The sequence below is a fragment of the Passer montanus genome, unplaced genomic scaffold (assembly GCF_014805655.1).
Source record: "Passer montanus isolate IOZ18808 unplaced genomic scaffold, ASM1480565v1 scaffold7, whole genome shotgun sequence".
NCBI lineage: Eukaryota > Metazoa > Chordata > Aves > Passeriformes > Passeridae > Passer > Passer montanus.
In genome coordinates, this window is record NW_024372147.1 from 7,315,100 (window position 1) to 7,342,967 (window position 27,868).

Here is a 27,868-nt window from a genome sequence, read left to right on the forward strand (position 1 = left end):
CTCTGTGTTTCCATGTAAAAATGGCCACAAAGAAGTCCACACAAACAAGACAGAAAGACAAAGCATGCTGCTGTGAAGGTCATCTTTTTATAATCAGAACTCTACCACTGAACATAGTTTAAAGAGTCAATTTAACATCTGTAACTCAGATAGCTGTAAACTCATTTGGAGTTAAAAGATAAGACAGGAGTGTTCATTAGTGTCTTAAAATGTGGAATTTGGTCAGAAAAAAAGGCCAAAGCCTGTTAAAAATCTGTAAGTTTTTATTCCTTGCCTGCAATGACGACAGTAACAGATGGTTTACGGATTCTGAGGACAAAAGCACTTTGTTCTATATATGCATACACAATAATACAATTTCTGTACATGTACATATTTCAATCCAACACAGCCACAGTAAGTATCACAATTTCTGACAGAGCTAACGCCTATGGGTCAAAATAGAAACAATTTGACTTCCATTTATATGAGAAGTTTCTCTAGTCAAAATCTTCAAAAGATACTCTAAACAGGCCTAGACCAACCTTAAATGAAAAGTTGGATGAAGCAGAATTCCAAAGCTTCTTGTGAGAAGCAGAACTCTAATGCTTCTTGCAGATGTTTTTCCTCCATAAGAGTGCAGCCCTTTAATAATGAAAGCCCTATGAATTTTTCCTGCTGTTTTTATTGCATTATAATGGAAAGGGAATTAAACAAGTTACCAAAGTTGCAATCTTCACCAAGCTCTCGGCCAAATTTCAGCATTGCATCTGCCAGCAAGGCTTCTGCCTGAGGATAGCCTGGTCCCTTCTCCTGGCCTCGTATTTTTGACATAGTGTTGATCATGCTGAGTTTAGCTCTGGAAGCTGAAGAAGGCAAGTGACAAAGGTTACAAGCACGCAATAATTTGCTTACACAGGCATAAATTCATTCTTGAGTTTAAATTTATCTGAGCAACTTAAAACATATTTTAAAGACACTATGTAAGTTTAGGACTAAGCCCTGTTTTTCATAAATTCTTTTTGGAGCAAAGGAATTAAATATTGTTGGTCAATACTGTTTTTATTTTGCTGGCAGACGAGAGAGGAGTCTCTGTCCTGAACTTCTAAGACAAAGCTTCCCTTGAAATGACTTGGACAGAAGTAAGCCCAGGAACATACCCAAGACAGCATGTTTGACATGTGACAGAGAAGAAAATCTCTAAGATATCTCCAAATTCATCTTAATCTTAAGATGCCTAGATACCAGATGGATACCAGACTGAACCAGCCTTACCCTCAAGGAAAAGTCCAGACTAGGTATACTGAAGATTAAACTGTGGTACGCCCCATTTTTTAAATGTTTGAAAGTTTTTCAGTTGTAGAACATTAAGGAAAGCCTATGTCCCCAAACATGACGTGCAACAGCTTTTGCAACACTTTTTGTTTTTTATGGGGATTTAGGGAAACTCCTACTTCAATAAGGTTTTCAACTGTACTTCAGCTTGCATTTTGTTTCAGACACACACCTGAAGAACAAATATGAAAATACACAACACAAATATTGCAATCGATGGAAACAAAGACAGCAAATATAAAAGAACTAATTTGTTTGCTGCTGTGCCTTAGTGAATTTTTGCAACTACAGCATGTGGATGGCCTGTAGAGAGTGAATTGGTTAATGCCACTTGACTTCAAATTTTTCCAGCTAAATCCTACTGCCAGCAATGCAGACTCAGAGCATGTTTCTCATCTACATTACTGTGTGTGCTACTGGAGGGCAGCTATGAATTCTACTTTTCCCCTTGCAAAAGCTTGATTTTGTAAGGTGCTCTTAAAATTAGTTTTCCTGTCAACAAAACATTAGTAGTTCACACTGTTGTGTGCTGATTTCATTGGTCAAAACTCAGCCTCACACAAGTTACTTCAGCAAAATGAAATATTAGCAGACTGGAGTCAACAAATGTTTTTCATATATTTATTGTTAAAAGTACATGTCAAGAGAGAGATCTTCTTGTGGAGTATGTTTTATTTTTCAGCCTTTGTATCTGTTCACACAGATACAGTAATGGAAACACACACAGGAAAATCAGACAAGTCTCACAGTACTTATTTTGCCTGAAAACCAGCTGTGAAAGGGCAACGTATTTTTAGCATTTAGTAATTATGTTTTTTTTTAGTTTTCCCACTATCCTGGAGTGCCATCAGATTATATGTTTCAATAACTGAATTTCTTCATGCCTTCTGCTTCTACCCACTACAAAACTACAGTCAGCAGACTTGCTGACTGTTCAATACAAGAAACTGCATTTTAATGAAGTTAAATGTCATTGAAATGATGGTGGCAATAAAAAAATACAGAAGCACAAAAGAAAACAAGGCACAAACAAAATTAGTCAGGGAAGTGGAGGCAGCAAGCTGGATTAAATCAGGAGCAAATGGAGCATTTTCAGAAATTAAAGAAAGAAATATAAGAGGGAATATGAAAAAATGAAGTGGCTATATTTTGGACAGCAAGGTAAGAGCAGAAAGCAAAAGTTAGACAATGATGCATACTTCTTTAATTGATGCTTCAAAACACCATGGACTCAGGTGAACTGTAGTATCACAGTACTATGTTATCCAAGTGTTCTCCAGGCACATGTTATTTATCAAGGAATGTGTGCTACATCTAAAGTCCTCTTCTTCCTACCAAACCCAGTTAAACTTTTAATTTTCTTTAAAATACCGCTGTTAAAAGGTTTGTTTCCTGTATGTGGCTTGTTTTGTTGTTTTTGGGGTTTTTTATTTTTTTAAATTAAATTCTCTCTCTTTTCTCAATGCAATATTCCTAATTTTTATGAAAATGGGAAAGCAAATGGGAAATACTAGAAAATGGCATTTTTTGGTGACCCATGTAAAAGGTAATACAGCTGTAGAGAGAATTTATAAGAGAAAAAATTTTATTTTATTGAAAAAATAAATTAAAATTCTTCTCATTATAGGGAGCCCTTTTTCACCTGACATAACACAATCTAAGATCAGATGAGTGCTGAAAAAGTTTAGTCCTCTTATTCTCCTACCTGTGGAATGAACATGATCTCATTATAATGGGCAAAAGTGAATCTTCCCCCACCTATTACGATGTTAATTTTTTGATTCTACTTGCATGTGCTACAAGCAGACGAAAGGATATGTAGCTAGACTATGGAAACTTTCATTCATGCAGCACTGCCAATTTAAAACTGACTGAAGTGCCTGAAATCAGACCCATAGCTACCTGCAGAAATTTTGCTGTCTGCTTTTACTGTGGGCCTGTTTCACGATTCACAGCAACCATAGCCTCTCAGATGTGTCAAGAAGGCAGTCAGAGAAGCACTAAAACAGCCAAAGCTTATTATTCAGTCTACACCGTGTTGCTTAACAGCAGTTTGACAGCAGTTAACAATTTTATCACTATTCCTATGTTTGCCAATCCTGCTGCTTTTCCTGCAGAGTACATTACAATGAGCAATGAAGCTTTGTACTCAAGTCATAAACAGAATTTCATCTGCTGACACAGAAACTGTTTGGGTCATCATTATTTTCTATCGAGTAGTTCTTGAACTTTTAAATACTGTTCCTCCTTTTTTTTTTCCCACTCCACTGTCAGCATTATCAAAATATTATCTTCTCTTCTGCGTCTCCCATCAAAAAATAAGCAATTAGTCTGTAGCAGCAGCGGCCCTTCAGCATACCACATTGGAGTTAAAACATTTCACAGCAGTTCATATTTATTTCCAGCTACTAGGAATAAAATTTCTCAGGGTAAATGTGTGAATTTGGTCTGTAGTTCCATGAAACTCTAAGGTACTTATGGTAGACAGAAGGCTTAACTTTACCTTCAGGGAAGTAGTCCCAGAACCAGCCTGAGAGAGTTTGAAAAGTTTTTTGTACAACAGTTCCAGGCATACGGTATGATTCTTGGGGATGGTGCTGTTCAGGGCCAGGACTCAATAATCCTTGAGGGTCCCTTCCAACTCTGCATATTCTGTGATTCTGTGATTTATCACAAGCTAACTCCATTGACCTTAACAGTGATGCTGGCATTGACTTATGCTAACATCAAAACATTATGTTCCCAGATCACTACAGAAATCTCTGTAATATTCAATGTAATGGTTTACTGTTTATTGCAAGTCCAGATTACCCTGTGCTGAGAGAAACCTTTGGCAAAAGAGGAATAGGTAGTTCTCCATCAGCCCTATCAAACCTGTTCTTTCATCTCCCAATGGAAAAGACTCATTGGTTTCTATTTTGAGGGTTCAATTTATGTCTGATAACACTTGATTTTCTGTCCTTTTCTCTAGTACGACATCACCAGCTCTTTCACACCATCTCTTTTCTGTAACAAGGATGGGAAATTGCCAGAGGACCAGACGAAAAGTGGTATCTTTTCTAGTGCCATGAAGGAAGTTGCTTTGGAACTTTGATTTTCCATGGTCTGCAAGGACTGCCTGGTCCTTTTCCTTCACATGGCAAATGACTGGGAAGGCAAAGGAAAGAGCTGCCTCATGCAGACACACCCACCACACCTCCCCTGACCCCCAGGTGTGGGCTGATGGTGGGGCCTCATCACCATCAGCACATGACCCCCGGTTCGTGGGCATGTGCTGCCCGTCACCTAACGAAAGAAGACTCAGAAAGGAAACAAAGCCTTCCAAAGCCAGTCTCCTTTCACCATGACAGCCTAACACAGAGGACTGTACTCATCTCTGTTGTTTATTTTGTCATGACTTTGCCAATTTTGTGTCAACCATAATTGCACCAGTGAGGATGAGATCTGACAGACTTTAGAAAAAAGTGTTTCCAAGAAGTACTGCAAAACTGTAATTGTGAAATTAGGTTACCTGGATTTGGCTGAAGATACTCTATTGTCTTTGCCATTATTTCCACAACTGCCCTGCTGGTAACATCCACTTTCTAGAGGAGAGAGGGTTAAACAAAAAGAGAAATGGAAGTTAGCCAAAAGGAAGAAGTTTTTCTCTCATTTTTCTCTTATACTTTTTTTTAACTCTTCTTATAATTTTATTTTTATGTGCTTCTGAACAGCCCTGGTACCAAATGGTGACAATATCTGGAAAAGTACTAAAGTATGAGTCCACCATTTCAGTTTAGAGCAGGTCTATTCTCAAGTAAGACCACTAGTACAGATTACCTCAGAATGGGTTAGGAATTAGACACATTGTACAGTGTTATTGATAAATTTGATGCATTTGATTATTGCTGTACATGGATAAATGATATCACCATGGAAATCATCCACAATAGGGAAGCATTTTTGATAGAACAGTCACAGACAGCTTTTTGGAGAACTGTCTATCTTTGATCCCCTAATAACTGGCAAAATGAGAGGAAAGCAGAAGTCACTCAAAACCAACCACTAACAATAAAACGTGCTGTTTACCTCTTCCAGAAGATAAAACTGGGGTAAGGAAGACTAGATATCACTCAGTTCCCAGTTTCAAGGAACCGATCAGCATGAATGCACTGACCATTCATTTATCCCTGGCTGATTCCCATATCTAGAATTTTAAAAAACTTGGAACTGAATAGCATTACTTTCCTCTACTTTCTTTTGTTGTAAGAAATATTTCTTTCTAGGAAGCAGTCCCTGTCCACATCCTAGACCAAATGTAGCAAAGTATGCAACTATTCTTACTCTCAGAATCAGGTCTCAGAGAAAAAAATCTGCTTTGGCAGACTGGGGGATCCCATAATGTCCTGTACTCTGTATTTATGAGGACGCATTGCATTTCTCTGCAGGGTAGCTTGTGTCCCACAGAGTGAACTTCTTTATTATAATGGCAAGTTCCTATTTTAAAAAAGAACACCTGAGATAGGTTGTTTGCATTGTGCTGTCATCATGTCCTTCCTGTTTCCTGTTGCCATTACCATCTGTCAGGTCTTGCTCTATCCTTTACACAGAGAAGCAGGAGAGGTCTGCCAGACTTGGGTGAGTAAGCAGCTGAACTGCCTGGCGGGGAACACAGAAATGGCTAGGAGGCTGCAGAGGATAGTGGGGACGAGGGAACAGAAGGCCAGCGATGTGCAGAAGGCTCATGTCCACTACCTGCAGAAAAGCTGGCAGTGGACACAGGGCCAGGTGGGGAGTGTGGAGGCAACTGATGGATTTACTCCATTCTGTCCGCAACATTCAGTGCTCCTGTCTCCTGGGCTGCCAACCCATCCCGCCCACAAGTATGATGTGGGACCCACAACAGGCTGTTGCAATCTCCTGTTTTTCACTCTAAACTCTATCCCAGTTTTCTGAAACCCTGTTAAAATTTTCCAGTAGGACTGCCCATACTGGTTACCCCACTTAAAGAGAAACTGAGAGGGAGAAGCCAGCTCTTCTTTTTAAGAAGCACATACACTTAATTTTTCATCCAAGTTTTTTCCCCCACCTCATTATACAGACGTACAGATAAATAGCTTATGTTTCGCTTAATCAGAGTTATAGATCAGATACATACCTTACAAATCTCCCATCACAAGCTTTTGTTACAAGATTTGTACCTTTGAAACCTGAAGCCTGAAAAAACGCTGCCCCTACTGATCCTTTCAGGTGAAATACTATTACTGCCACAGAGAGCTGTGGCTTTTATTTTTTTTCCTCTCCACTGAGACAGTCAGTGCTATCACTGCCAGCCTTACCAAACAGCCTGTTGGAGGGTTAGCCCCATCTACCTGAAGCAGAGTGCCAGTGGAGGCTGCCTAACAGGACCTCTGAAGCTGTGAATTAATACAGTGCCACTGTCATGCCTAGAGCTTTGATACTCAAGGAACTGAGAACCACCAGCCCCCTTCCCCACTGAAATGGCTGTCTTGTAGACTGACCCAGTTTTCAGAGATCTACCACAATGGTTTAAATGCAGCTAATTTGTAGATGACTTCAGCCCCAATATATGAATGAAGCATTTGCATTATAGAGTGCCATACATTACATATCCCTTGGTTAGAAAACAAAAATAAATAGAAAACTGAAAACACAGTCCTGATGAATAAAAGCTAAGTGTTCAAAATTCTCTGAGTGATTCTTGGACCAAAACCTTTGAAATTCCTGTCCTACAAAGAAAAAATGCATGGTAATAATGAATATATGCTGTATTTAGACTTACCCTTTCCATTTCTTTGAAATCATCATCTAGTTTTGTTCCTTCTGCACCTCCTACTTTTTCACTCACTTTCTGCAATTAAAAAAAGAACAACAGAGTCAGCAACAACTGAAAAAAAATCTATCTACAACATTTCTTTTTAGAAATGCTAGGGTTTTTTCTGTGGAGTCAGCACAACAGTAAAACTTATTACTCCTTCTGAAAAGCTTATTTCAAACACACTCTGAAGTTTAACATTCAGAAATAACATATTACTGCTTAAGCCTCAGAGACCCAGTCTTTGACCAAGGATAGAAGTCACACTTAAGACAAAGCAATAAGCTCACAAGGCATGGCTCTAGCCATCCAGAAGGCAAGAGGCACCCATGCCTGAGAACTTTCAGATATTGACTCAACCCCAAGTAGATCATCAGTAAAAGTCAAAAATTTATATATAAACTTGATAGTCAGAGAGACAGAGAGATTGATTAAAAAAAACTCCTATATTCACACCATGAAAGAGCTTGAGTATTATGTAAGTTATACATAAGATACCCAATTCACTTATCTAGATTGAAAGAAATAAATGGAACTCTGTTAGTATGACTTTAGCAAATACCCTGGGTTTTTTATAAAATATTCAGTTTGAAAACTAATTGGAAAATTTAATTGTGCTACTGTTTAACCTCCCTGATACAATGTAATACATTAAACTATGTTCCCATTTACACTAATATTGATGATAGCAGACTTGAACAGTAATTGCTAATACAGCACCATTGAAAATTGATTTTAACAATTACCTTGTCAGTCACAAAGTCTTCTACTGCTATAATCCCTCAACTAAATCAGGTGCATATGATCCAGTGAATGTATTAATCTTTCACTGGGATGGTGTTTGTCATATTAATTAATCAATTAATCACCATATAAGTTATTAATTACTGATTTCAGTGAAGTGATTCGAGTAATAAACAAGAAGAAAGAAAACAAAAATTTCACTTTTCCCCTCTTGGTTTTAACTACTGTGGAAAGTCCTCTATACTATTTGTTTAGTATAAAGAGGAGGAATACCCACAGTCACTCACATGCAATTAGTAAAATCCAGACATCTGTATGATTTTAAATTCACTTCAGTTCAGTACAACAAAGCTGCAAGTGCATGGTGGCCAAGTACTTACTAATGCAGGCTGTAATTATCTGTGCACTAGGAAATAGCTATTGGCTCTGTTTGTTTTCTGTCAGCATCTCACAAATTAGTAGTCAAAATGGTGCATTAAGGAAACAACACTACTGTGACAAAAACAAAGAACTGTACTTCCCAGTATTTCCTGTACAAAAGAGATTTGCAAAACCAAGCAGACAGGCTCTTATCAATAATCTGAATATGAATGAATTTGTGTGGTCTGTATTACTAAACTTTTGCTCCACAGAGATAAGCGAAGTGCCACAAAAGAATCAAAACAGTACAGTTAGTAGTGGACAAGCAATAGTTTCAGCGTTTTAAAAGTTTTTATTAATTAATTTCATGAATGAATCTTCTGCAAATGGATATCCTACTACAGATAATATGGCTAAATCTGCACAGAAGCTTCCTACCATAAAGATTTCACATCCCTGAAAATAACAGTATGCTAATATGCTAGCACTTAAATATTTAAAATAGATTTTTAAATATCTGTAGTTCAACTCCAAGGTTACAAAGTACTCAAAATGAATTAATATCCCAGCCCTTTTTGGCTGTAGCTCTACATTTCATCATTTTGAAATATTTTCATGGTTGACGAGGATTTGCAAAGACATGTCTTTTCACCCCCACAGATGCCCTAAATGTCCTAATTCACATCTATAAACCATAGCAATTGCTCCTTTCTTTCACATTCATCACTACTTAGCTGAGGAGTGTATGACACTCTTAAAAGCACAGCCCAGCAGTCTTCTGGAGTGGTCACTGCATAGTCAAAAAGGCAGCTCACCTCCTCTTCTAAACTTACTTTCAGTTTTTGCTTACCTTGTCAACATTAGGCTCACAGTTACCATTCAGAGTCACTCATTTAAGGTGGCTAAAAATACTATGTGCTAAGCAGAAAATAATTTGTAAAGCTCTGTGACAAGTACTGTTACAAACCGGTAAGTCAAAGGAGAGAGAGAGATGAGCTGTTAAGTGTTCAGCCCTTCTGGGGCTGGGAGTCTCTTCTCTCAGGATAGTTACATCACATGCCCTCCAAGAACTGTGCTCAACTCCATTATCCAGACAAACCTCTGGTTTGGAGAAGCACAGACAGACCACAGGAAAAAAAACAGCTGAAACAAAATCCCACTTAAAAATTTAAGTACTGTTTGGTTTTGATTTTTTTTTTCCTTGAAAACCACAGTCACTCAAGCAGCTAGAGATGAGAACTCAAATTAAGAATTCAGATTTAAGGATAAAATAAAATTAAACCTTCATCAGTTCTTGTCCCTTGGGTCAGAAAGGGATAATTGCTCAAAAGAGGGCACCACACTCCCTTTTCAAGGCCAAAATCAATAGTCAGGTGGGACCTTTGAGCCTGAGAAAGGCATTTGCAATAGGGCCCACATCAATGCCCTTGTAGTAGTGAGTAGTATTGACTAAATTTAGAGATATTTTTCAGCCTGTTTATACTCATTCTCCAAATCTACTGTTAATGCATTTCACTCAGGCTACCACTCCATCAGCATCTAAGATTGTCCGATCTGATTATCATAGGTCATGAAGCCATGCCAGCTTCCAGCAGCTCAGGATCTGCTCTCGTGCTAAAGATTTAAGAAGCTCTCAGGAACGTTGTCAGCTAACAGCTACAGCTACCCAGAAATTGAAAGTCTCCCTGGCCACGTAATTTTAAGGCATAAACATTTTGGTTCTTGCTTTACAACAGACCTAAAATTGGGCTTTCTAAAGGAATGAGGGGATATCCTGAAAACATTTTTGTGAATCAAGAATATACAGACTTCTTCTACCCCTAATAATGTCATGTTTTACTGTTGGTATCTTCATACTTCATTTGACTGAAAACCAGTGCTAAATATAGTACCTTGGAGTAAATTCCAATTTTATAATGATCCTATTTCCACACAGGCAGAATATGATTTTGACATCTGATGGTCAGAACGGTTTCAGTAGGAACAAAAAAACTGGCACAACTCTTACACATACTTGGTTTTTTGTTTTGTTTTTTTTTCTTTCCTCTTCTCCTGGCAGTTAATATTAAAAACACAGATTTTGGTAAATGTTGACAGAAGCATGAGGTTTGGTAGATTAATTTCATATGAAACAACAAAACTTGTTAAGTTATAGTTATTAAGCCATTTGCTCAGGTATTTGTGCAAATAAGCCTTTTTTTCTTTTTGGTGTGTTGCTGTGTTATGATGCAGCATGCCAAAGAATGCTTGTGCAGTCACTATGAATATCTTGAAAATTCTAGTAATCTTTCATAGAATACAGTGATGATCACTTAATAGCTCATACAGCAGTCCTCTAAAGATGCAAATCTGATGCTGTCATCTCTCACTATTCACAAAATATAAATCAAACATGCATTAGACAGCTATTCCAGGACACTGCATTGTACCAGAGCTCTGAACAATTCACAGGCCAAAGACCTGCTACCAGAAAATCCTGGAGAGTATGATATGATGTTAACCAAACTTGAAAATGCAGTAAGACCTGCATTAAACTTCTCGGAGGAAGGCTGTTGACAGCACAGTCCTATCTAATTGTTACACAGTGGACAGGTTGGTATAAAGAAAATTTTTATTAATGTGACAGCTATGGGAAAGATTAATGAATGAAACTTACAAATTCACAATGGAAAATGAAAACGCTCTCTATATTTCGTGCTCATTAAATTCAAGTCACCCTATTGATTTCTCATTCCTGATTGCTCAGTATTTCTTCTACAGGTTTCTACAGTTCTTCCATGCTGTTTTTGCCATTTGAGTTTTTTCTGTCACAATAAGGAAGCACAGTAAAAGAATTATCTCCAGATTTGTTAAAAGTTTTCAAATAGGCTCTAAAATGTTTGATGCTTTGTGAGCTTTTCAAACACAAGGAAGAAGTACACATTTCAATGGGAAGAAGTCTGTGTATATATGGTGAAGGTTTTCCAACACTGCAGGCTTTTCAGGAGAAAATATTTGAAAAGGAACATATTTATTTTAAAAAAAACCACAACCTCTAACAAAGAACTTGTTTTTTATTCTGTCACTCCACACACTAGAGTAAGAAAAAGGCTTGCAGACTAATTTTTGTGTCTGGCTGATCCTGCACTGTTTGGCATTTATGGTATCAGATTTTGCTACCACAGAAAATATGTGACATCTGCAATTTAGATTTATGATCATGACCTTGGTTCTCTGTAGATTATGAAACACCTCATGGCAAATCACATTCTCAGCAATAACAGTCAGCAAGAGAGGAGATCTTCTGCTTATTCATATAAAAGAATAGGAACTGTAAGAAAAACCCACCACAAAAGCATAAGTAAATTAGCTGCATTTTAGACCTTTTTTTTCAATTGGCATCTATATATATATATATATATATATATATAAAAAGGACTTTTCCAGATTAATATGGAGATACCTTATCTCAGAAACATTAAGAGGCTGTAGAAAACATCAGTACTGATTCAACAGCACCTTATCATATACTGAAAATAATTTCAGCTGATGTAGAGCAATCTCAATCAATTTTTCCAGAATAAACATCTAGATAAGGGTAGTCCTCATTTACAAGCCAAAGGACCCAGTATCATTAGTTTTGGAAAGCTTCAGGAAACTCAACAAATGTGATAAATCTCACAAGAAGACAGAAGTGCTTGATAAGCCTTGCATTCATACTGCAGCTTACATTCCTACTGTAGCTATTTGTCAGTGAAATTGAGCAAACCCCACACTTCCATTAAATACAACAGATTCACAAGGAAAGCTTGTAACACTCAACGCTACATTTAACATTATATGAATATTATTCTATTTTTCTTTTAAATATGTAAACAGCTTGTGCAAAATAGACTGTTAGTAGAACACAACTTGAGAATACAAAAAAGCCACCTTAGTAGTAAAATGAAAAGAGGACAAATTTTACATACATTTAAGTCACAGTAATGCCCATTTACATTTCATTAGTAAATTTCTCTTCTTCAGCTGTAGAGCCACAATGGAAGGCCACATGCCAGCTCAGCACCAGAAGATCCTTACCATACAGAACTGAGCAGCATAGTGACTCCACTGCTATCACAGAAGCTTGTAACAGGTCATGAAGACAGTGTGAAAGGCAAAAGTAAAGAAACTTAGAGAACTAAGAATGTCCAGTGAACTTAATTTTTATGTCCTGTTTTCACTGAGACTCTGATCATGCCATTGAGGCTTTGCTTTCTCCATAGCAAAATGAAGAAATGCACTTGCAAAGCACATGTGAAAATAGTTAGCATTAATTTACACCCGCTACCGCTTGCCATCAGCAGCATATCTAGCAGAAATGTTCGTCATGTATTTTAGGTAAGCATCTGCCAGACAAGCCTGAGATTATCTTTTCTTTTTTCCTTCTGTCACTCAGCAGATATATTTAATCAGGGAATAATATACTCTGTCCCCTGATGGCACTGAAATCACTTTCTTCCTGCTAGAAATTTTTGTTTGCTGGCCTGTTCTATCACAACACCAAACTAGCCACAGGCTGGCTAGCTTTATTCACCCTTAAACATTCCCTTGACTCTGCTGCTGGATTCAGAGTGTGAACAATAAAGTGTGCTATTCAAAGACCAGGAAGTAAACTGAATTTTGGAAACTCAAACAGGGAAGGCTATGACTGGCTTCTAAAAGGCTTGCCTTCTTCTCTCACAAAGCTTCGTCTAAATACCCTTTATATCTATACACAATAGCTTGGCCCTGCTAGTCCTCACAGCTGCTAGTAGTAGGGCCCTGTTTATAAGTTCCACTAACAGTCTGAGGGCAGGTCAGAAAGCCAGGGAAATTGGCTGTAGATGTGACATACGTAAGACACAAGAACTGTCAGTGTGAAAGACAGGCCATTGCTAAAGCCTGTCAAACCATAAATGAAACTCTTTGTGGGATAGGCTGCCCAGTAATGTCAGTGTGGAGCAAAAGCAAAATATCTCAGCCAACCTATTGCTCCTCAAGAAGGATACACAAAGGTAAGGATCCCAACCTCCAGCATTGTTACATGGTATGAAATACGCATTGTGAACCTATCTCATGTTCTTACTCTTTTCATTTAGATTCTCTTTTTTGATTTTTCATCTTCAAGTCAGAGTATTCCAAGGGGAGGGACGAGGGTAGCTGGAACAATCCTTTCTTCAATCTGATCCAGACTTCTGCTTTCTAACTACTACCAAGGACCATACTGCAGAATTTCTGCAACTCCAGCAATGCAGGGGAAGTCATTCACATTCAGCACTAGCTCACAATATGAAAGTATGCCGCAAGCTTCTGCACTGACAGGAGTTACTGCGGAGACTCTGCTGCAATGCTGCTGCTGCTGCATCACACTGGAGGCTGTCCTCTGGTAAGTGAAATAAAACAGGCAGGGAAGGGTCTGCTGAGGAAGCACTGGTGCAGTACTGCTCCATGCTGTATCTCTGTAAGGGAAGTCCCTGTCTAGAGGCAGGGACAGATGAGGAAGGTACTACCCTACGGCTGACAAAAATTGAAATCAGTGTTATGCATTTCAGTGAGAGAAGTGGGCTGATAGCAGAGACACTGCAATACATCCATGAAAACAGAATTAATTTCACATATTTAAACTTATTACTGAAGTCTTCCCTGTTTACCAAACACACACCTCAGGAGGCTGGCTCTCTGAGAAGTTTAAGTTCAGCCAGCAAGCTGGTCACAACCCCAGCACCTCTGAAGTTTAGAGTGGCCTTGGGAGCTGACAAAGAGAAGCTGGCAGAAGCTCAAAAGCTGACAGAGAGCTGAAGACAGTCAGAACACTGTGTGCTTTTTTCAACACTCTCTGTCCCCAGAAGGACACCAGTAGGGGAAAAGGAAGAAATTGGTATTAAAAAGGTGGCTGTGTTAGCTGGAAAACATGCCAATCTCTGCTTTTGTGCAGTACAGGAAAGGAGCGGAGGATCTATTCCTATATGACATCCCTACTTCCAATGACAACAGCACCACGACTCTGTCAGTCTCTATAGTGAACCTGTGGGCAATAAAATGCCCACAAGTTTTTACTTTTGTGCAAAGGGATCTGGATTCAGACACACATTTCTTACAGGGAGCCCTGCCCTACACTGCACTGCCACAAAGAAAGAAGACATCTGTGCCGTATTTCTCAGTGCCAAAAAAATTTGGTAGCTGCCTGTTTCTTTGATGTAAGCAGCTCATTCCACTGGGTGGCGATACGGAAATTCTAAGAAAGCAGCAAAACCAGTCCAAATTCACTAAAAATTCTGGAGTTCTCATGTTTCTTTCTTAGAAAGGTACACAGCACTGGCTTTCTCATCTGCTATGCTACCAGTTGCCAGCTCCTGACCTATCGTGCTCTATTATCATGTATACGTGTAAATAGGGTTTGAGAGAGTGTACACCTTAAAATGACATATTCACTCAAACTTCCATACCTCTCTCATGTCTCCAAAACAATTTTGAAGAGGCTTTCAAACAAAACTGCTTCCTCTAGGTAGACTGAGTTGCAGCTTTAAATTTTGTTGCTGTACTTTAGGGCAGATGAGTGGCACATGTACAGTATGAAAATATATGGAGTGGGAAAAGAGAGGAAAAGAACACAGACCAGATATCCATTCAGTTAGCATCCTAATCTAGAGCATGCTTATGGATCAAGATCCATTTTAGCTAAACTACACACATTAACGTGTGCTTCATCCATGTAGCTTCTAAATTCAGCAAGAACATTCCACTGCTTCACTTGGCACATGCCTTACCACAAAGTAGACACAATTTGGGCACAGGTGACAGGAAATTTAAATAATCCCATGGTTTCTTAAACTATGTCACCAGACTGCTTGTCCTCACCTACTCCATTTCAGCACAAAACTATGTTTTCTGCAGCAGTGGTTTAAGCTGCCAGCTGGGAGGCTGAGCTCATGCTCACTCTTCATGAAGAATGTTTAGTCTTGGCTACTGATTCAGCAGACTTACATGTGCTAGACTTTGAAAAACATTGGAGTATTTCACAGGCAGTGAAAAACAGTCATAGAAGGTAAAGAGTGCTAGGGCACAGTCTACAGCTTGCTAAGATCTCCACAATAGAGTCCAAATATTTGATCAGCATTATGCAAGTAGTGATGCAACAACATTGACTGGTAAAGCAGACATGACTTTGTCAGGCAATTAACAGCCCATTTTTCTAGAGCACTGAAGCTTTGTAATTTTTCTCTCAATACAGGAATGAATTAAAGTCTAGCAGAAATAAATAGGGCATAACCTGGCGAAAAGGAAAAGGAAAAGGAAAAGGAAAAGGAAAAGGAAAAGGAAAAGGAAAAGGAAAAGGAAAAGGAAAAGGAAAAGGAAAAGGAAAAGAGCAGGCAAAATAACAGCATGAGAAGTTCACAGCAACCAAATTTAGGACGTATTTTACATCTCTACATAATGTATATTAGTATACATGCCTTCTGCTGGGTGAAAGTTAGCCTAGTCTTTAACATCTGGAAATGTCAGAATGCAGAGAATATTCAGAAGCTGCAAAAGGATAAGTGAACATGGCTTAAATATGATTCATAATTTAGGAGCCATACAAACTCTGCCATTGTGAAGTTACTCCTGCTACATTTGGAAGAGTTTGTTGGAAACTCTCACTGAATTAATTGTTATCTAAGAGACATTAAAAGAACTTTGTGAGAAAAAACATGCCTGTAAGCTGTTGCTATTACTGACGTACATTTGCTTTCTGGTTTTCCTATTGCCACTACATCTAAAAGGCAGTCAACACAGCACAGCTAAGTGCCAGTCCAAATTATTTTCTTATGTCGTTGGCAGGTAGTGTTGATAGCTTATTAACTACATACTTAACAAGCCAAACCCACCCAACACTTTCAGTTTGATAGCAGCACATTTAGAAATGGCTGAGATCTGCTTTAAGGTTCCTTTTTTTTTTTTTACATTAGCACTATTTAAATTAAACTGGATTTAATCAGTTCCCATCAAACTGATGTCCTCTGTCTCAACTCAGCATATAAGAGCAATTTATCCCAAAGCGCTGGCCTGTTCTTGGGGCTGGAGGGAGGGCACCACAATGTGACAGTGAAGTTCTATGAGCCCTGGGCATTTTTGGTGTGACCCCCTGATGGACTGAAATGGTGGTGTGCCTTTTTGTGCTTCTGAGATGTAGGCAAGAGAAAAAGAAGAGAAAGGGAACTGACTGAGTTAGGCCTGGATGAAACACATCCAGATAAAAGAAGAAAATGACTGGAGGCATCACTTAGCCCAACACTGTATTGTGTTATAAGCATGCTACACAGAGCAGAGGCAGCTTTTCTTCTGCAACTGCAGCAATGTCAGCAGAGGGATCCTGTCAGTATCCCTGACACAGAGGAAGAGCATACCCTTCCTACCAAAATGAAGGCATAACCACAGCCTTAGGAGTTAATATCTAAATTTGATGATGATAATTTTCCTCCTTTCAACACTGTGTGTATCAGCTACCAATGATAAAGGTAATTTTAAAATGTAAGGAAACTAAACTTTTACAAATAAACAAGAGACCCACCAGAAGCACCTCTGACATCCATGCAGCTACACAAACCTATCTGCTTTAAGCAAAAGCAGAGCTGAGTCTGCTGCTCTCTGATGGGTACTGCCTTCCAAGAGGCACCAAAGAAACGAGAAGGAGGACCATAATATCCCCCTGAAAATAAATTACACAGTAGCATTGATCTCATTGACTGGTTCATGACTACTGTCACATCTGATCACAATGCAGCAAACAAACTCTGCCTTAACTGCACTAATGAGTCTATGGTTCTAGCTTGTATTCAAGATATCGATGGTCTAAGAAGGCCTCTGTGACAAAGGAAAATAATTGAATTATTAACTTATCTTTTGGTAAGTTTTTAACTAATTTACAAAGCAGAGTCTCACTACTAGAAGGAATATACAGATTTTTGAGAGATAAAATTAAAAGGTCATTTTTGCTAATGTTAGTCCACAATTTAATGGAATCTTGGTGAAAATGCGATTTAAAAAAAAATAACAGAATTAAAAAAAAAAAAGAAGAGACGACACAAGTCCTTGCTCAAAGGATCTGTGGCCAGCTCAAAACTTGTAAAAATTTACACCATTGAGTAACTCAATATATTTGAAGTCCTCTACAATCAGTCTTTCAGGCTTACATATCAGTCAAACCTCTGAGCCATTGCACACCTAATTATTTACATACCTGAAGTTTCACAGAGAAGAGGAATGTTTCTCTTCATGTACAAATTCAGTTGATGCCTTTTGCCTTTCCCCTGTACTTTTAAGAGTTTATGAGAATAAACTACGGCAGTTTATGAAGTCTTCAAGACCTGGCTGTGCAAGCTCACTAAAAAATGAGGACTTTGAATTTTAAAAACTGATTTGGAAGATGCAAATGTGGAACTGGTTAAATTTCTTAATTTTTACAAAAATATGAAAAGTGACAACAGATTCTTTTCAAAATTGCCTTTAACAGTTAATCCATTTTCATGCACCCCCTACTCTCAGTGTCTGGAAGTCCATCACCAACAATGAAAGTGTTTTTAAACTCCATAAAGAAAACGTTCTTAAGCTCCATTAGCACATGCAGAAAACAAAACAAGAGAAATAGATTCTAATGTGCACATGCACAAATAAATAGGTTACTTTCAGAGATGAGATAAAATAAGTCTGGAAAACACTGAGGTCTTCACAAAAATAAAGGTAAGAGTTTATAAATGCTGCCATTTCATCCTCCTAAACCACACCAGAGGCATGTTCCTCTGAAAAATGAGCGACCACCTTTTAGACAGCGCACACAGAATAAAACCATAAATAATAAAACCTACATAAAGGGAACAATATTCTCAAGTAGGAGCGCAGAAATGTAGACATGGTAATATACTGTTTGGTGCTAAAGCCCCACCTGATTCTTTCAGCATTTAATGCAGATGAAGAGCTATCCTTTTAGAAAGCTGCCCTTTTTAGAAAGACAGCTGCATATTCATGTCAAGTTCAGTTACACAGCAACAGTTTATTTTGATTATTTTACTTAGTTTATTGCATCCAATTTAGAAGACCACATCTGTCTTTGAGAGACTCGGAAAAGCCCATGCCCATGGACTCTGCCTGTCTCCACATCTACAGGCACCTCACTGACATCTATTTTCTCCATTTTATAGACATGTCATACAGTCCTTGCCACATGCACAGAGACTACAGCTTCTGTAAAACATGTGGAGGCTACTATCTGCTACCTGCAAAAGAGTACTACCTCAGGAGAAGAGAGGGCATGTGGAAAAAGCAAGTAAACCAGAGCATAATGGAGACGGGTCCTTCAGTAGGTGTAACACACATGAATCAGCTTCCATTTTATGACAGTTTTCCATTTCCAGACATTTTTCTTCCTTCATCTGTTTTCTTAAAAACATTGTGTTGCCAGGCACTGAATTCCTTTATTCCAGGTTCTATCTCAGAGGTATTACATTTCAGCAAAAAGAATATTTGTACTTTACAGCATAAGATGAAAGAGATATGCAAAATAAAGCTCTAAAATGCATAGGATTCCCCTTCCATTTGAAATAAACTAACGGAAAATGTTTTAGAAGACAATCACCTTCCACTAGAGCAATCACCTTACACTAGGAAAGCAGAACTTTTTCTTCCCTCTGTCTTCCCCGCGTTTTCCATAGTGGCAAGTATTAAAACATGTCATGAATTTTAGGAAAAAACACATTACAGTCTGCATGGGATATCAAAGCATGTATGATCCTTTGTGCTAATCTGTTTTTAATTAATTAATTAAACATAGAACATTTATGTTCCATATGAAATTTACCACACGTTATTCTGAGGTTATGTAAAAGCAAAAAATAACAAAAATGCAAACCAGATGAGGTGTTCAGAGCTACTGTCCATTTTGCAGACAATTAACATGTTCATTTCACCCAAAGTTTTATGTTGTGGAGGTGAGGGGAAGAATAAGTTGGACTGTATTCTTACACAGCCTTGAGACATGTAGCTGGCCATAAAAGAAACACAGAGATAGAAAAGCCACTAAATACTTCATGGGTTTACTCTGCCTTGGAAGTTGCTTAGCAGTATACACAATCTGAAGCAAAAAGTAATTCCTGAGAAGTCCTAAATGTTTTACACTGCTGTTTCTTGCTTTAAAATATTACATTCAAATTAGTTTCTGAAAGAAACATGCAAGCAAAAATTATATGCAGAGATGGTCAGCTTTGAACATATTAATATGCTTCGTTGGTCTTGAACTGCCTTAATGCACCTTCCATCTAGAGAAAATACCAGACCAGCCTGCACAAACCATTCAGTGACAGGCAAAGCCCCTTGCATCTTCTACAGTACCACCTGATGGCTGTTGAGTCTATGAGGAGTACTGTAATTAGCGTGTCATGGTGTCTCATATACACATATTTTAAAATATTTTAAACTCATTTATCCTCACAGTCTTCAGAAAACCAGTAAAAAAGGAAATCCTGTATTACAGCTGAAACTGTACCCCTACAGATATCTTAAGACACCACTTCTTCTCTATGTAGGTGGGTGTCGCTGTGTTTGGAACGTTTTTACAGTGAGGTACTCACCGAATGAGCGTAATTTTAGCCAAGTTCTGCAATCACCTGCAACCAGATTTCAGCACATGCACATTCTTCCCTACACCACATCAGCAGAAGGATGGATTAATGAGGATCCCAGTCACCACTGCATCTTGGAGTTAGAATGTTTTGTGAAGTACAAATTTACTCACCAGAAAGTTAGCAAAATTTGCTTCTTAGGAAACATGCTGTAGTTGTCACAACTAAGCTTTTACCACAGAGATCAGAAGAAAAATTCTCACTGACTTTACAAAAGGAAAGCTGCAGAAGTGATGCAGTGTTAGACCTCTGGCCTGCTTAGTGGAAGGGGGAAGAAGGGCTGTGGATGTTGCCTACCTGGACTTCAGTAAAGCCACTGAAACCATTTCAAACAACATTCTCTGGGAGAAAATAGTTGGGTGCATTTTTCACTGTGTGAAAAACTGACTGGATGGCTGGGCCCAGACAATGGTGGTGAAGGGAGTTAAATCCAGGTGGCGGCTGGTCACCAGTGGGTATTTCTCAGGGCTCAGAACTGGGGCCATTAATTCTTAATCACGGGGGATTGAGTTCACTCTTGGTGAGCTTGCTGATGATACCAAGTGGAGAAGAAGTGTTGATCTGCTGGAGGGCAGGGAGGCTCTGCAGAGGGATCGGGAACAACTGGACTGATGGGCCAATGCTGAGTGGAAGTGGTTCAACAAGGCCAAGTGGTGGGTCCCACCCTCTGGTTATGACAATCCCAGGCAGTTCCACAGGCTGGGGGCAGAGTAATACAGGCATTACAATACATATCAATACAGATGAATGGGATTTTTCTAAATAAAGAAAAATACATAAATAGAATTTATAATATATATGAAAATTTAGACATATTAGTATTCTGTCATTTACCATCAGCTAATGGCAATTCAAAATTAAGGATTTTAGTGGTTGAAAACTATCTAGAAAGGAAACTAGGAAGTGCAGAGACAGATAAATCATAGAGGATTTTGCAATATCTCATTTTTCATACGCCATTTATGCTGAATATGTCACTTACTTTGACATTGTGTAGACTGGTGGACAATAAATAAACTATGTTGTGAATATATATAAAATATATATTTTCCCTGTGACCCAATTCTTTAGCTACTCTGTGACTGGTAAAATACAGCAAAATGAACCATTTTTGTATCTTCTTAAAATATGCAGGAGTTGTATGGATTTACAAATCTGTCATGTTGTGCCTCCTGATTATGATCCAAGAATCCCATATCCAGACACTCTATGCCAATATAAACATGGACAAATGCTAAACAAGAGGTACAAAAAAAGAGATTCTTGTCACACAAGTTTAGCAGCACTTTTCAAAAGCTAAAAGAACATCACATATAATGACACTGTGAAAATTAGCTTGATAGACACAATCTGACAAATTAGGGCAAAAAACTGTATGGATACATGTACTACTGGCACTCTCAAGACTTACTTTTCACTTCTTACTCTTCAACCCTTAGGTTCTCCACTATGATAATGTGGACCATGACAAGGTAGGCCATGATCCACTGAATCCTATTTGTATTAGAAGTCTCAAAAGAGACATATGGGAAAGCAGGCTGTAGCTGTTGCAGTGGTGGGAAAACAGGAGCTTGGAGAAGACTTCCTTCCAGCATGACAGAAATGTACAACTGGTTCTGCCACTACACTTGTGAACGGGGACAGTGGTATGTGTGTGTGCGGGGGCTGGGGTGGAATTAGGAAAAGCAAAGCCAACTGGATCTGCTTTTAAAGATGTCAAAAGATGCACAGCCCAAAGTCTGTTTTCTAAGGGAAGAAAAGCTACCCCTAGCTATACACTATCTCCTGTGCTTCACAAACATGAGGCAGTATCTATTTATGAAGATGTCAAAAAAATCATTACAAGTTCTTGTCCTGGTGGTCACTCAATCATTTGTTTTTATTTCTGATCACGATACACCACAGTAGAATTTGTTCATGCACTACTTCTGTCACAAGCTACCCTGACTTTGTTTTTGCACAGCTTCAGCAGCAGTACCACCTTTGCTGAGATAACCTGGTAGTGCACTCCACTCTCATGACTGATGACCCATTTTATTTAGTAGTAAGTGGGGGGATGAAAAGCCTTTTCTGCTCCACAGTTTATATTTCATTCTCAAGCTTATCTTACCACAGCACAGCCATTCTGAGAGATAATGCTACTTTAAATTACTGAGGAAATTGAAGAAAGAATTACTGTGCTTAACGGAAAAGAACATGTAATTTGCTCTTACAACAAACATTTTACTTATCTTTAGCAGTAACTGAGAAGTTTCTAATTCTTATTTGTTGTATAAAGTTCTTTTGTGAAGCTGGGCTTTTTCCAATACACTTTTTCTTGACACACAACATTGCTTCTGTCAAGCAGAGCAAAATGAACAGTTACAATTCCAAATTAGTACACCCTTCTCTTAAACTGTAGGAGCATCAAGAAAAAAAAAAAAAGGCAAAAATTCCCTAACTTTTAAGTATGAAAAAACACTCTAAAATAAGGACATTATGCCCTGAAATAGCTTTATCAATAAAAAATTTAACAATCATCCTAAAATTTGAAACTGAAAAAATAAATCAACACAAAACAATATCAAGTTACAATTTTGTTATCCTGACACAGGAAAAAAATGCTAGTTAAAATTCTGATAAATTTTATCTCTAAATCCTGCAGGACTAGGACCAGATGTATTAACCTACAAACTGACAGAGCTAGCCATTTCTTGAAATGAGGCTCCTAATGTTTCAATGTCACTATCCTTTCTGTGAAGAGTAGTACCTACTTCCTCAATTTTTCTCTCTTTTGCATACTGGAGCTGTAAATCTGGCTGGGAAACACTGGGGCTATTTTTATACACAGCATACACATCATCATGCTAGTTCAATCTGTCAGGACTGTATGCTTGCCACTGCTGATGCACTAGTGCTGAGGAGAGGTACACCTCAATTTTGACATACAAAATGCAGCAAAAGGATATGTCTAAAAACCTCTCATGTTCCTCATGAAGCTATAAAGCCTTGTGCAAGCTGCAGACAAAAGCAATAAAACTGAAGCTTTTAAGACACTGGCCATCTCATGTGATACAATCAAGGAGATGACTGATTTGAGCACTGTTCAAACAGGTCAAATGATACAGCATGATGATGTTTTTGCTCTTACCTGCATCTCTTCTATGTAATAACTTCTGATTCATATGCCCTTTGTAAAGACAGTTAGGAACCCACAAGATCAGCACCATTAATAACTGCAGAAAGATTTGCGTAGTTCAGGGCATCTGAACAATACCTATAAATAGTAACTGCCAGTACACTATAGAATAGCTTTAGGTATGTTTAAAAATTTCTCAAACATTTTGAATTAAAATTGTGAAGCAAATGAAGAGAAAGAAGGAACTCAAAGTGGAGATGGGCCAAAAGAAACTGTTAAGATCAACTAGTACATAGGAGAAATTTACTGCAACAACTCAGAAGCAAAATGTGTCATCACTCAAAATTTATTTCACTTTTTATTACACCTGTACAATTTCATGCTTTATAAATATTACTCTCTCAGAGAAGAAATATACTACTGATATAAAAGTATAAAGGCTTAGATCCACTATCCACACCACAACTGGGTTTTGTTTTTCTGCAAGCACTCTCAATGGCAGCTAAAGAGCAGCAAAGTCCCAGGTATGCATCCATTCCGACATAGCTTTCCCACCAGTGTTTGGATTTGAGGGATGTTCTCTGAGACATCACAATCCAGGCTTATACAAACACTCTCACTTCCCACACAAGTAGCATTTCTTACTAGCTAGTCCAATTTATTATCAGGTCAGCTTCAGCTGCTGTAGTTTTGTTTGGGAAGATGTCAAATAAGCCATGAGTCATAAGACAGATATTATACAATGCTGTGAAAAAAAAACCCCAACAAAGCAGGATGAAGGAGAAAAAAAGAACAAAAATGCTCAACCTCTGTGGATGATTTTTGAAGCACCTTGGAACAGTCCCAGTCCTGATACAAAATGGATCCTGTAATAGTTTTTGTGCACAAACTTACTGCTGAAGTAATTGTTTTCTGACCTTTTCTTACTCCAAGCAGAAGGCAAAGGGGTGTTTTTAAAAGGTATCTTTGTAGAAGATGCAAGATAGCAGGTACTATGAGAATACTTGACATTCAGCTCCATAAAGTTTCAGCTATAGGTAGCTCTCTTAGCTGTCCATACTGTACCACTAGCCTATGGTAAAATAATAGTCCAATGTCCAGTGTTTGTGGAACTCTAGTCTTCCCCTTGAGTAGTTTTTTTTACTGTCCACACATAACCATTCTATTTTCAACCACTCTACCTGCTTACTTTTTCTTTCTTGGAATCCCAGCTGCCCTGTACTGCAGACATTTCTCTCCCACCCTTTCAGAGGTCTTTCTCCCTAAAACAAATGGGTGAAAAAAATGCAAAAATTATTATCTACCACTGATCCCACCTACTGAAATATTTTACTAACTAGACTTCTGGTGAACAATCTATGTACAACAGAAATGAAACTAGAGAAAGAGAAATCACAAACACTGAAACTCCAAATATTCAGATTGCTGCTCTTATGACACAGAAGGAAATGCACTGAAGTCCTCAGATTGGCTGTGCAGTTTGCATACTTATACATGATTTACACCAAATAGAGAGTTGCAAAGACTTGACGGAATGATTTTTATCAAATCAGAGCTTAATACAAAGCAGTTTCATAGAGAAAGAATAATAAATTAACATAAAAGCATACATAAAAATTGTATATCCTGAAACATTTACACGTACAGTAGGTATCAAACATGCTGTAAACAGCAACCTTAGTTATCAATACTGTTGTCAATACTACATCACTCTAGTGGTTTGCTTTACACATGAAACATGTGTGTAGAGGAAATTCAAGAAACCTACTGCAAGATGACATTGAAATATTTGTCTGTGTCAAGTCTCAGCCAATCAGCAGTGCTGCATTCATTGCTTTGACACATTATTTCACCTCTGGATATTAGTTTCTCAGTTCCAATCAAGTTCCACTAGACCAGGCTTCTCAAAATCCCATCTAATCTGGCCCTGAATGCTTCTAGGGATGGAGCAAGCACAACTTCCCTGGGAAACCTGTGCCAGTGTCTCATCACCCTCACAGTAAAAGATCCCTTCCTAATATCTAATCTAAACCTACTCTCTTTCAGTTTGAAGCCATCTCCTCTTGTGCTGTCACTACATGCTCTTGTAAAGAGTCTTTCTCCATATTTCTTGCAGCTCCCTTCAGGTACTGGAAGGCTGTGATTAGGTCACCATAAAGCCTTCTCTTCTCCAGGCTGTTCAATCCATTTCTCTCAGCCTTTCCTCACAGGAGAGTTGCTCCATCCTTCTGATCATCTTTGTGGCATTCCTTCAATATCCTTCTTGTGCTGGGGACCCCAGAGCTGGACACAGCAATCCAGGTGGGGTCTTGCCCTTGGTGAAGCCATGCTCGATGTCTCAAATCACCTCCTGAACCTCCCTAAAAGCACAACTTTTAGGAGGATGTGTTCCATGATCTTCACAGGCACTGAGGCGAAGTTGTCAGGCTCTCATTTCTATCCTTTTTCAAGATGGGTAAAATCTTTCACTATTTCCAATCCCCAGAGATTTTGCCTGACTGTCACAACTTTTCAAGTATCAGGGAGAGCAGCTTGGCAACTACATCAGTAAATTTCCTCAGGACTCTGGGATGCAGCTCATCAAGTCCCACAGACTTAGGTAGACTCAATTTCCTCAGGTGATCATAAACCTGATATTTACTTACAGTTGGGAGTATTTAGAAACCACCGCCCCAGCCAGCCCCATCCTGCTGTCCATCCCCTTAAGAGCTGTGGGAAGATAGGTTACCATTGAAGACTGAGGCAAAACAAAAATTTGAGAATCTCAGAATTCCTTCTCCTTATCCATAGTTACCAGTTTTCCAGCACTGTTTGGTGGGGGGGCGGGGTCACCTTCAGGTTATCATACCCAAAGGGGACCTTCTTATTCTTTATGTCCCTTGCCAACTTCAGGTTGGCATTGCCTTGGCCTTCCTCACCCCATCCCTACACAACTGAACCTAGGGATCTCTACACCCTTCCCAGGTCCTTATTTTCACTGTCTGCATTTGCTTATTTTCCTTTAGTCTGACCAGAAGTTCCCTACTCAGCCATACCAGTCTCTTGCCTTCTTTGCCTGAATTCTTACTCCTGGGGATTGTCAGCTCTTGTGTTCTATGGGAGACTTCCTTAAAGATCTGCAAGCTGTATTCTGCTCCCTACTCCCTACGGGCAGTTTTCCAGGGGATCCTATTGACTATCTCCTTGAAGAGCTAAATTCTACTTTTCTTAAGTTCAGGGGCCAATCTTTATTTCTTAGCTGATTCACATTCTTCAGGACCATAGTATCTGACTTATCCCTCTTTATAGGGGCACCATTATCAGGCATCTCTGTTACAGTCAGTTACTCAAAATAACTCTGTGTTCATTGAACTTTAAATTGCATAATAAGGATGTACAGTCTTTAATGTCTGTTGTCAATTTTGCCAGTTACTATTACATACAGGGAGACCTTCTAAGATTTCTTTGATATTCAAGATGATAGAGAAGATCTTATTTTCTTGGGCAATACCACCATTATGTGAAGCTCTAAATTCATTATTTTAAAGACACAGATCATACTTTGCTATTGTGTGATGTAGATATTAGAGACATGTTAAAAGTCCTTATGTTGTCTGAAGAACTACGCTCCAGTTCAGGAATAACTATGCTCCAGCTTTATTTTTCAAGAAGCTGTGTTTGTACCTTGGCAAACCTAATCCTTCACTTAAAAAATTGTAGATATATCCATGTACAGAGTTTAGCTTCAACTACACCAGCTATACAAACTTTGGTAGAGCTATGACTCAGAGAATATTAGCTTTGAGCCTTTTTTCATAAACAGGTCACAGCTCCTTCCTCATCACAGATGGTGGTGGGTATTCTAACTCTTGGATTTGCCACTGATTCATCTGAAGTTCATCACACTGCTATCATCTAACACTACTAAACTTGCAGGTTTTTTAGAACTTTGTAAGCCCCATGTAAATACTTTTCAGAGAATAGTTACAATATAAAACTAAAAACAGGAGTAGATGCTCAAATGTCATTCTGTAACAAACACTTAAAGACATATGCAGTGTCTTAAACTAGGTTCAAGGATGGTCCTATAATGCTTTTCAAAACTTATAAAGTCATTATACAAATCTTGAACTGTAAGTAAAGTCATCAATAACATTGTTTCTAAGAAACACAAGCTAAAATTTTACCTTTTCTTATGTATGAAATGAAAGAGACATTTACTGGGAAGTACAAGCAAAAAACACTGAACAGAACTCTAAAGGCAATAAAAACAACATCCAAAAATACACATAAGAAAGAAAAGCATCTAGTATAAAATGAGTGATGAAAATTGGAAAAATCAAAACAAAAAAATTAAACTACTGTAGAAACAGAAAACTAAGAGAAATTTCTGGATGTAAGGATAAAGCAAATGACATGAAACAAAACAATGACAGTGCATGCAGAGATTTTTCAGTTATACAAATGTAAAATGGAAGAGAATCGCAGAAACTGCAATGTAAGCATGGAGCTGTGCTGCTCCTGTTCACCAGCATAAAAAGTACCAGTCCAGGTGATTTGAACATGAGTTAAAAAGGTCCTAGAGAGTGTAGAAAATGACAGCTGGTGTTTTTTAGATATGGAGGCAATACAAGCAAGATCTCTGCTAGATTAAGAGATTATGTGCAATTATCTAGACTCTGTGATTTACATTTCAGCTGAACTAGACAGGCGAAAGAATGTTAAGTACTTCCATTTCAAAGAAAAATTTTTTTTGGGTGAATTGTACATCTCTTTATAAATTGAAGGTCTATACTCCAACTTACAGTTCAGTAAGAAGCTACCTTTGTAGCTGGCATTAAAATGCCAGGTAGTGAGGATGGATTGGATGGAATTCAGCTAGAG

General features: G+C 38.3%; 1 protein-coding gene across 1 annotated transcript in view; it reads right to left on the reverse strand.

The window, feature by feature from the left end:
- Nucleotides 1-27,868, reverse strand: part of SH3GL2 (SH3 domain containing GRB2 like 2, endophilin A1) — an 89,555-nt gene that overhangs the window by 11,433 nt on the left and 50,254 nt on the right. Inside the window, exons 2-4 of the mRNA XM_039729901.1 lie at nt 7,097-7,165; nt 4,826-4,898; nt 702-845 (exon numbers count right to left, since the gene is read on the reverse strand). Coding sequence (XP_039585835.1) covers nt 702-845; nt 4,826-4,898; nt 7,097-7,165 — 286 coding nt within the window. The remainder of the gene's footprint in view (nt 1-701; nt 846-4,825; nt 4,899-7,096; nt 7,166-27,868) is intronic.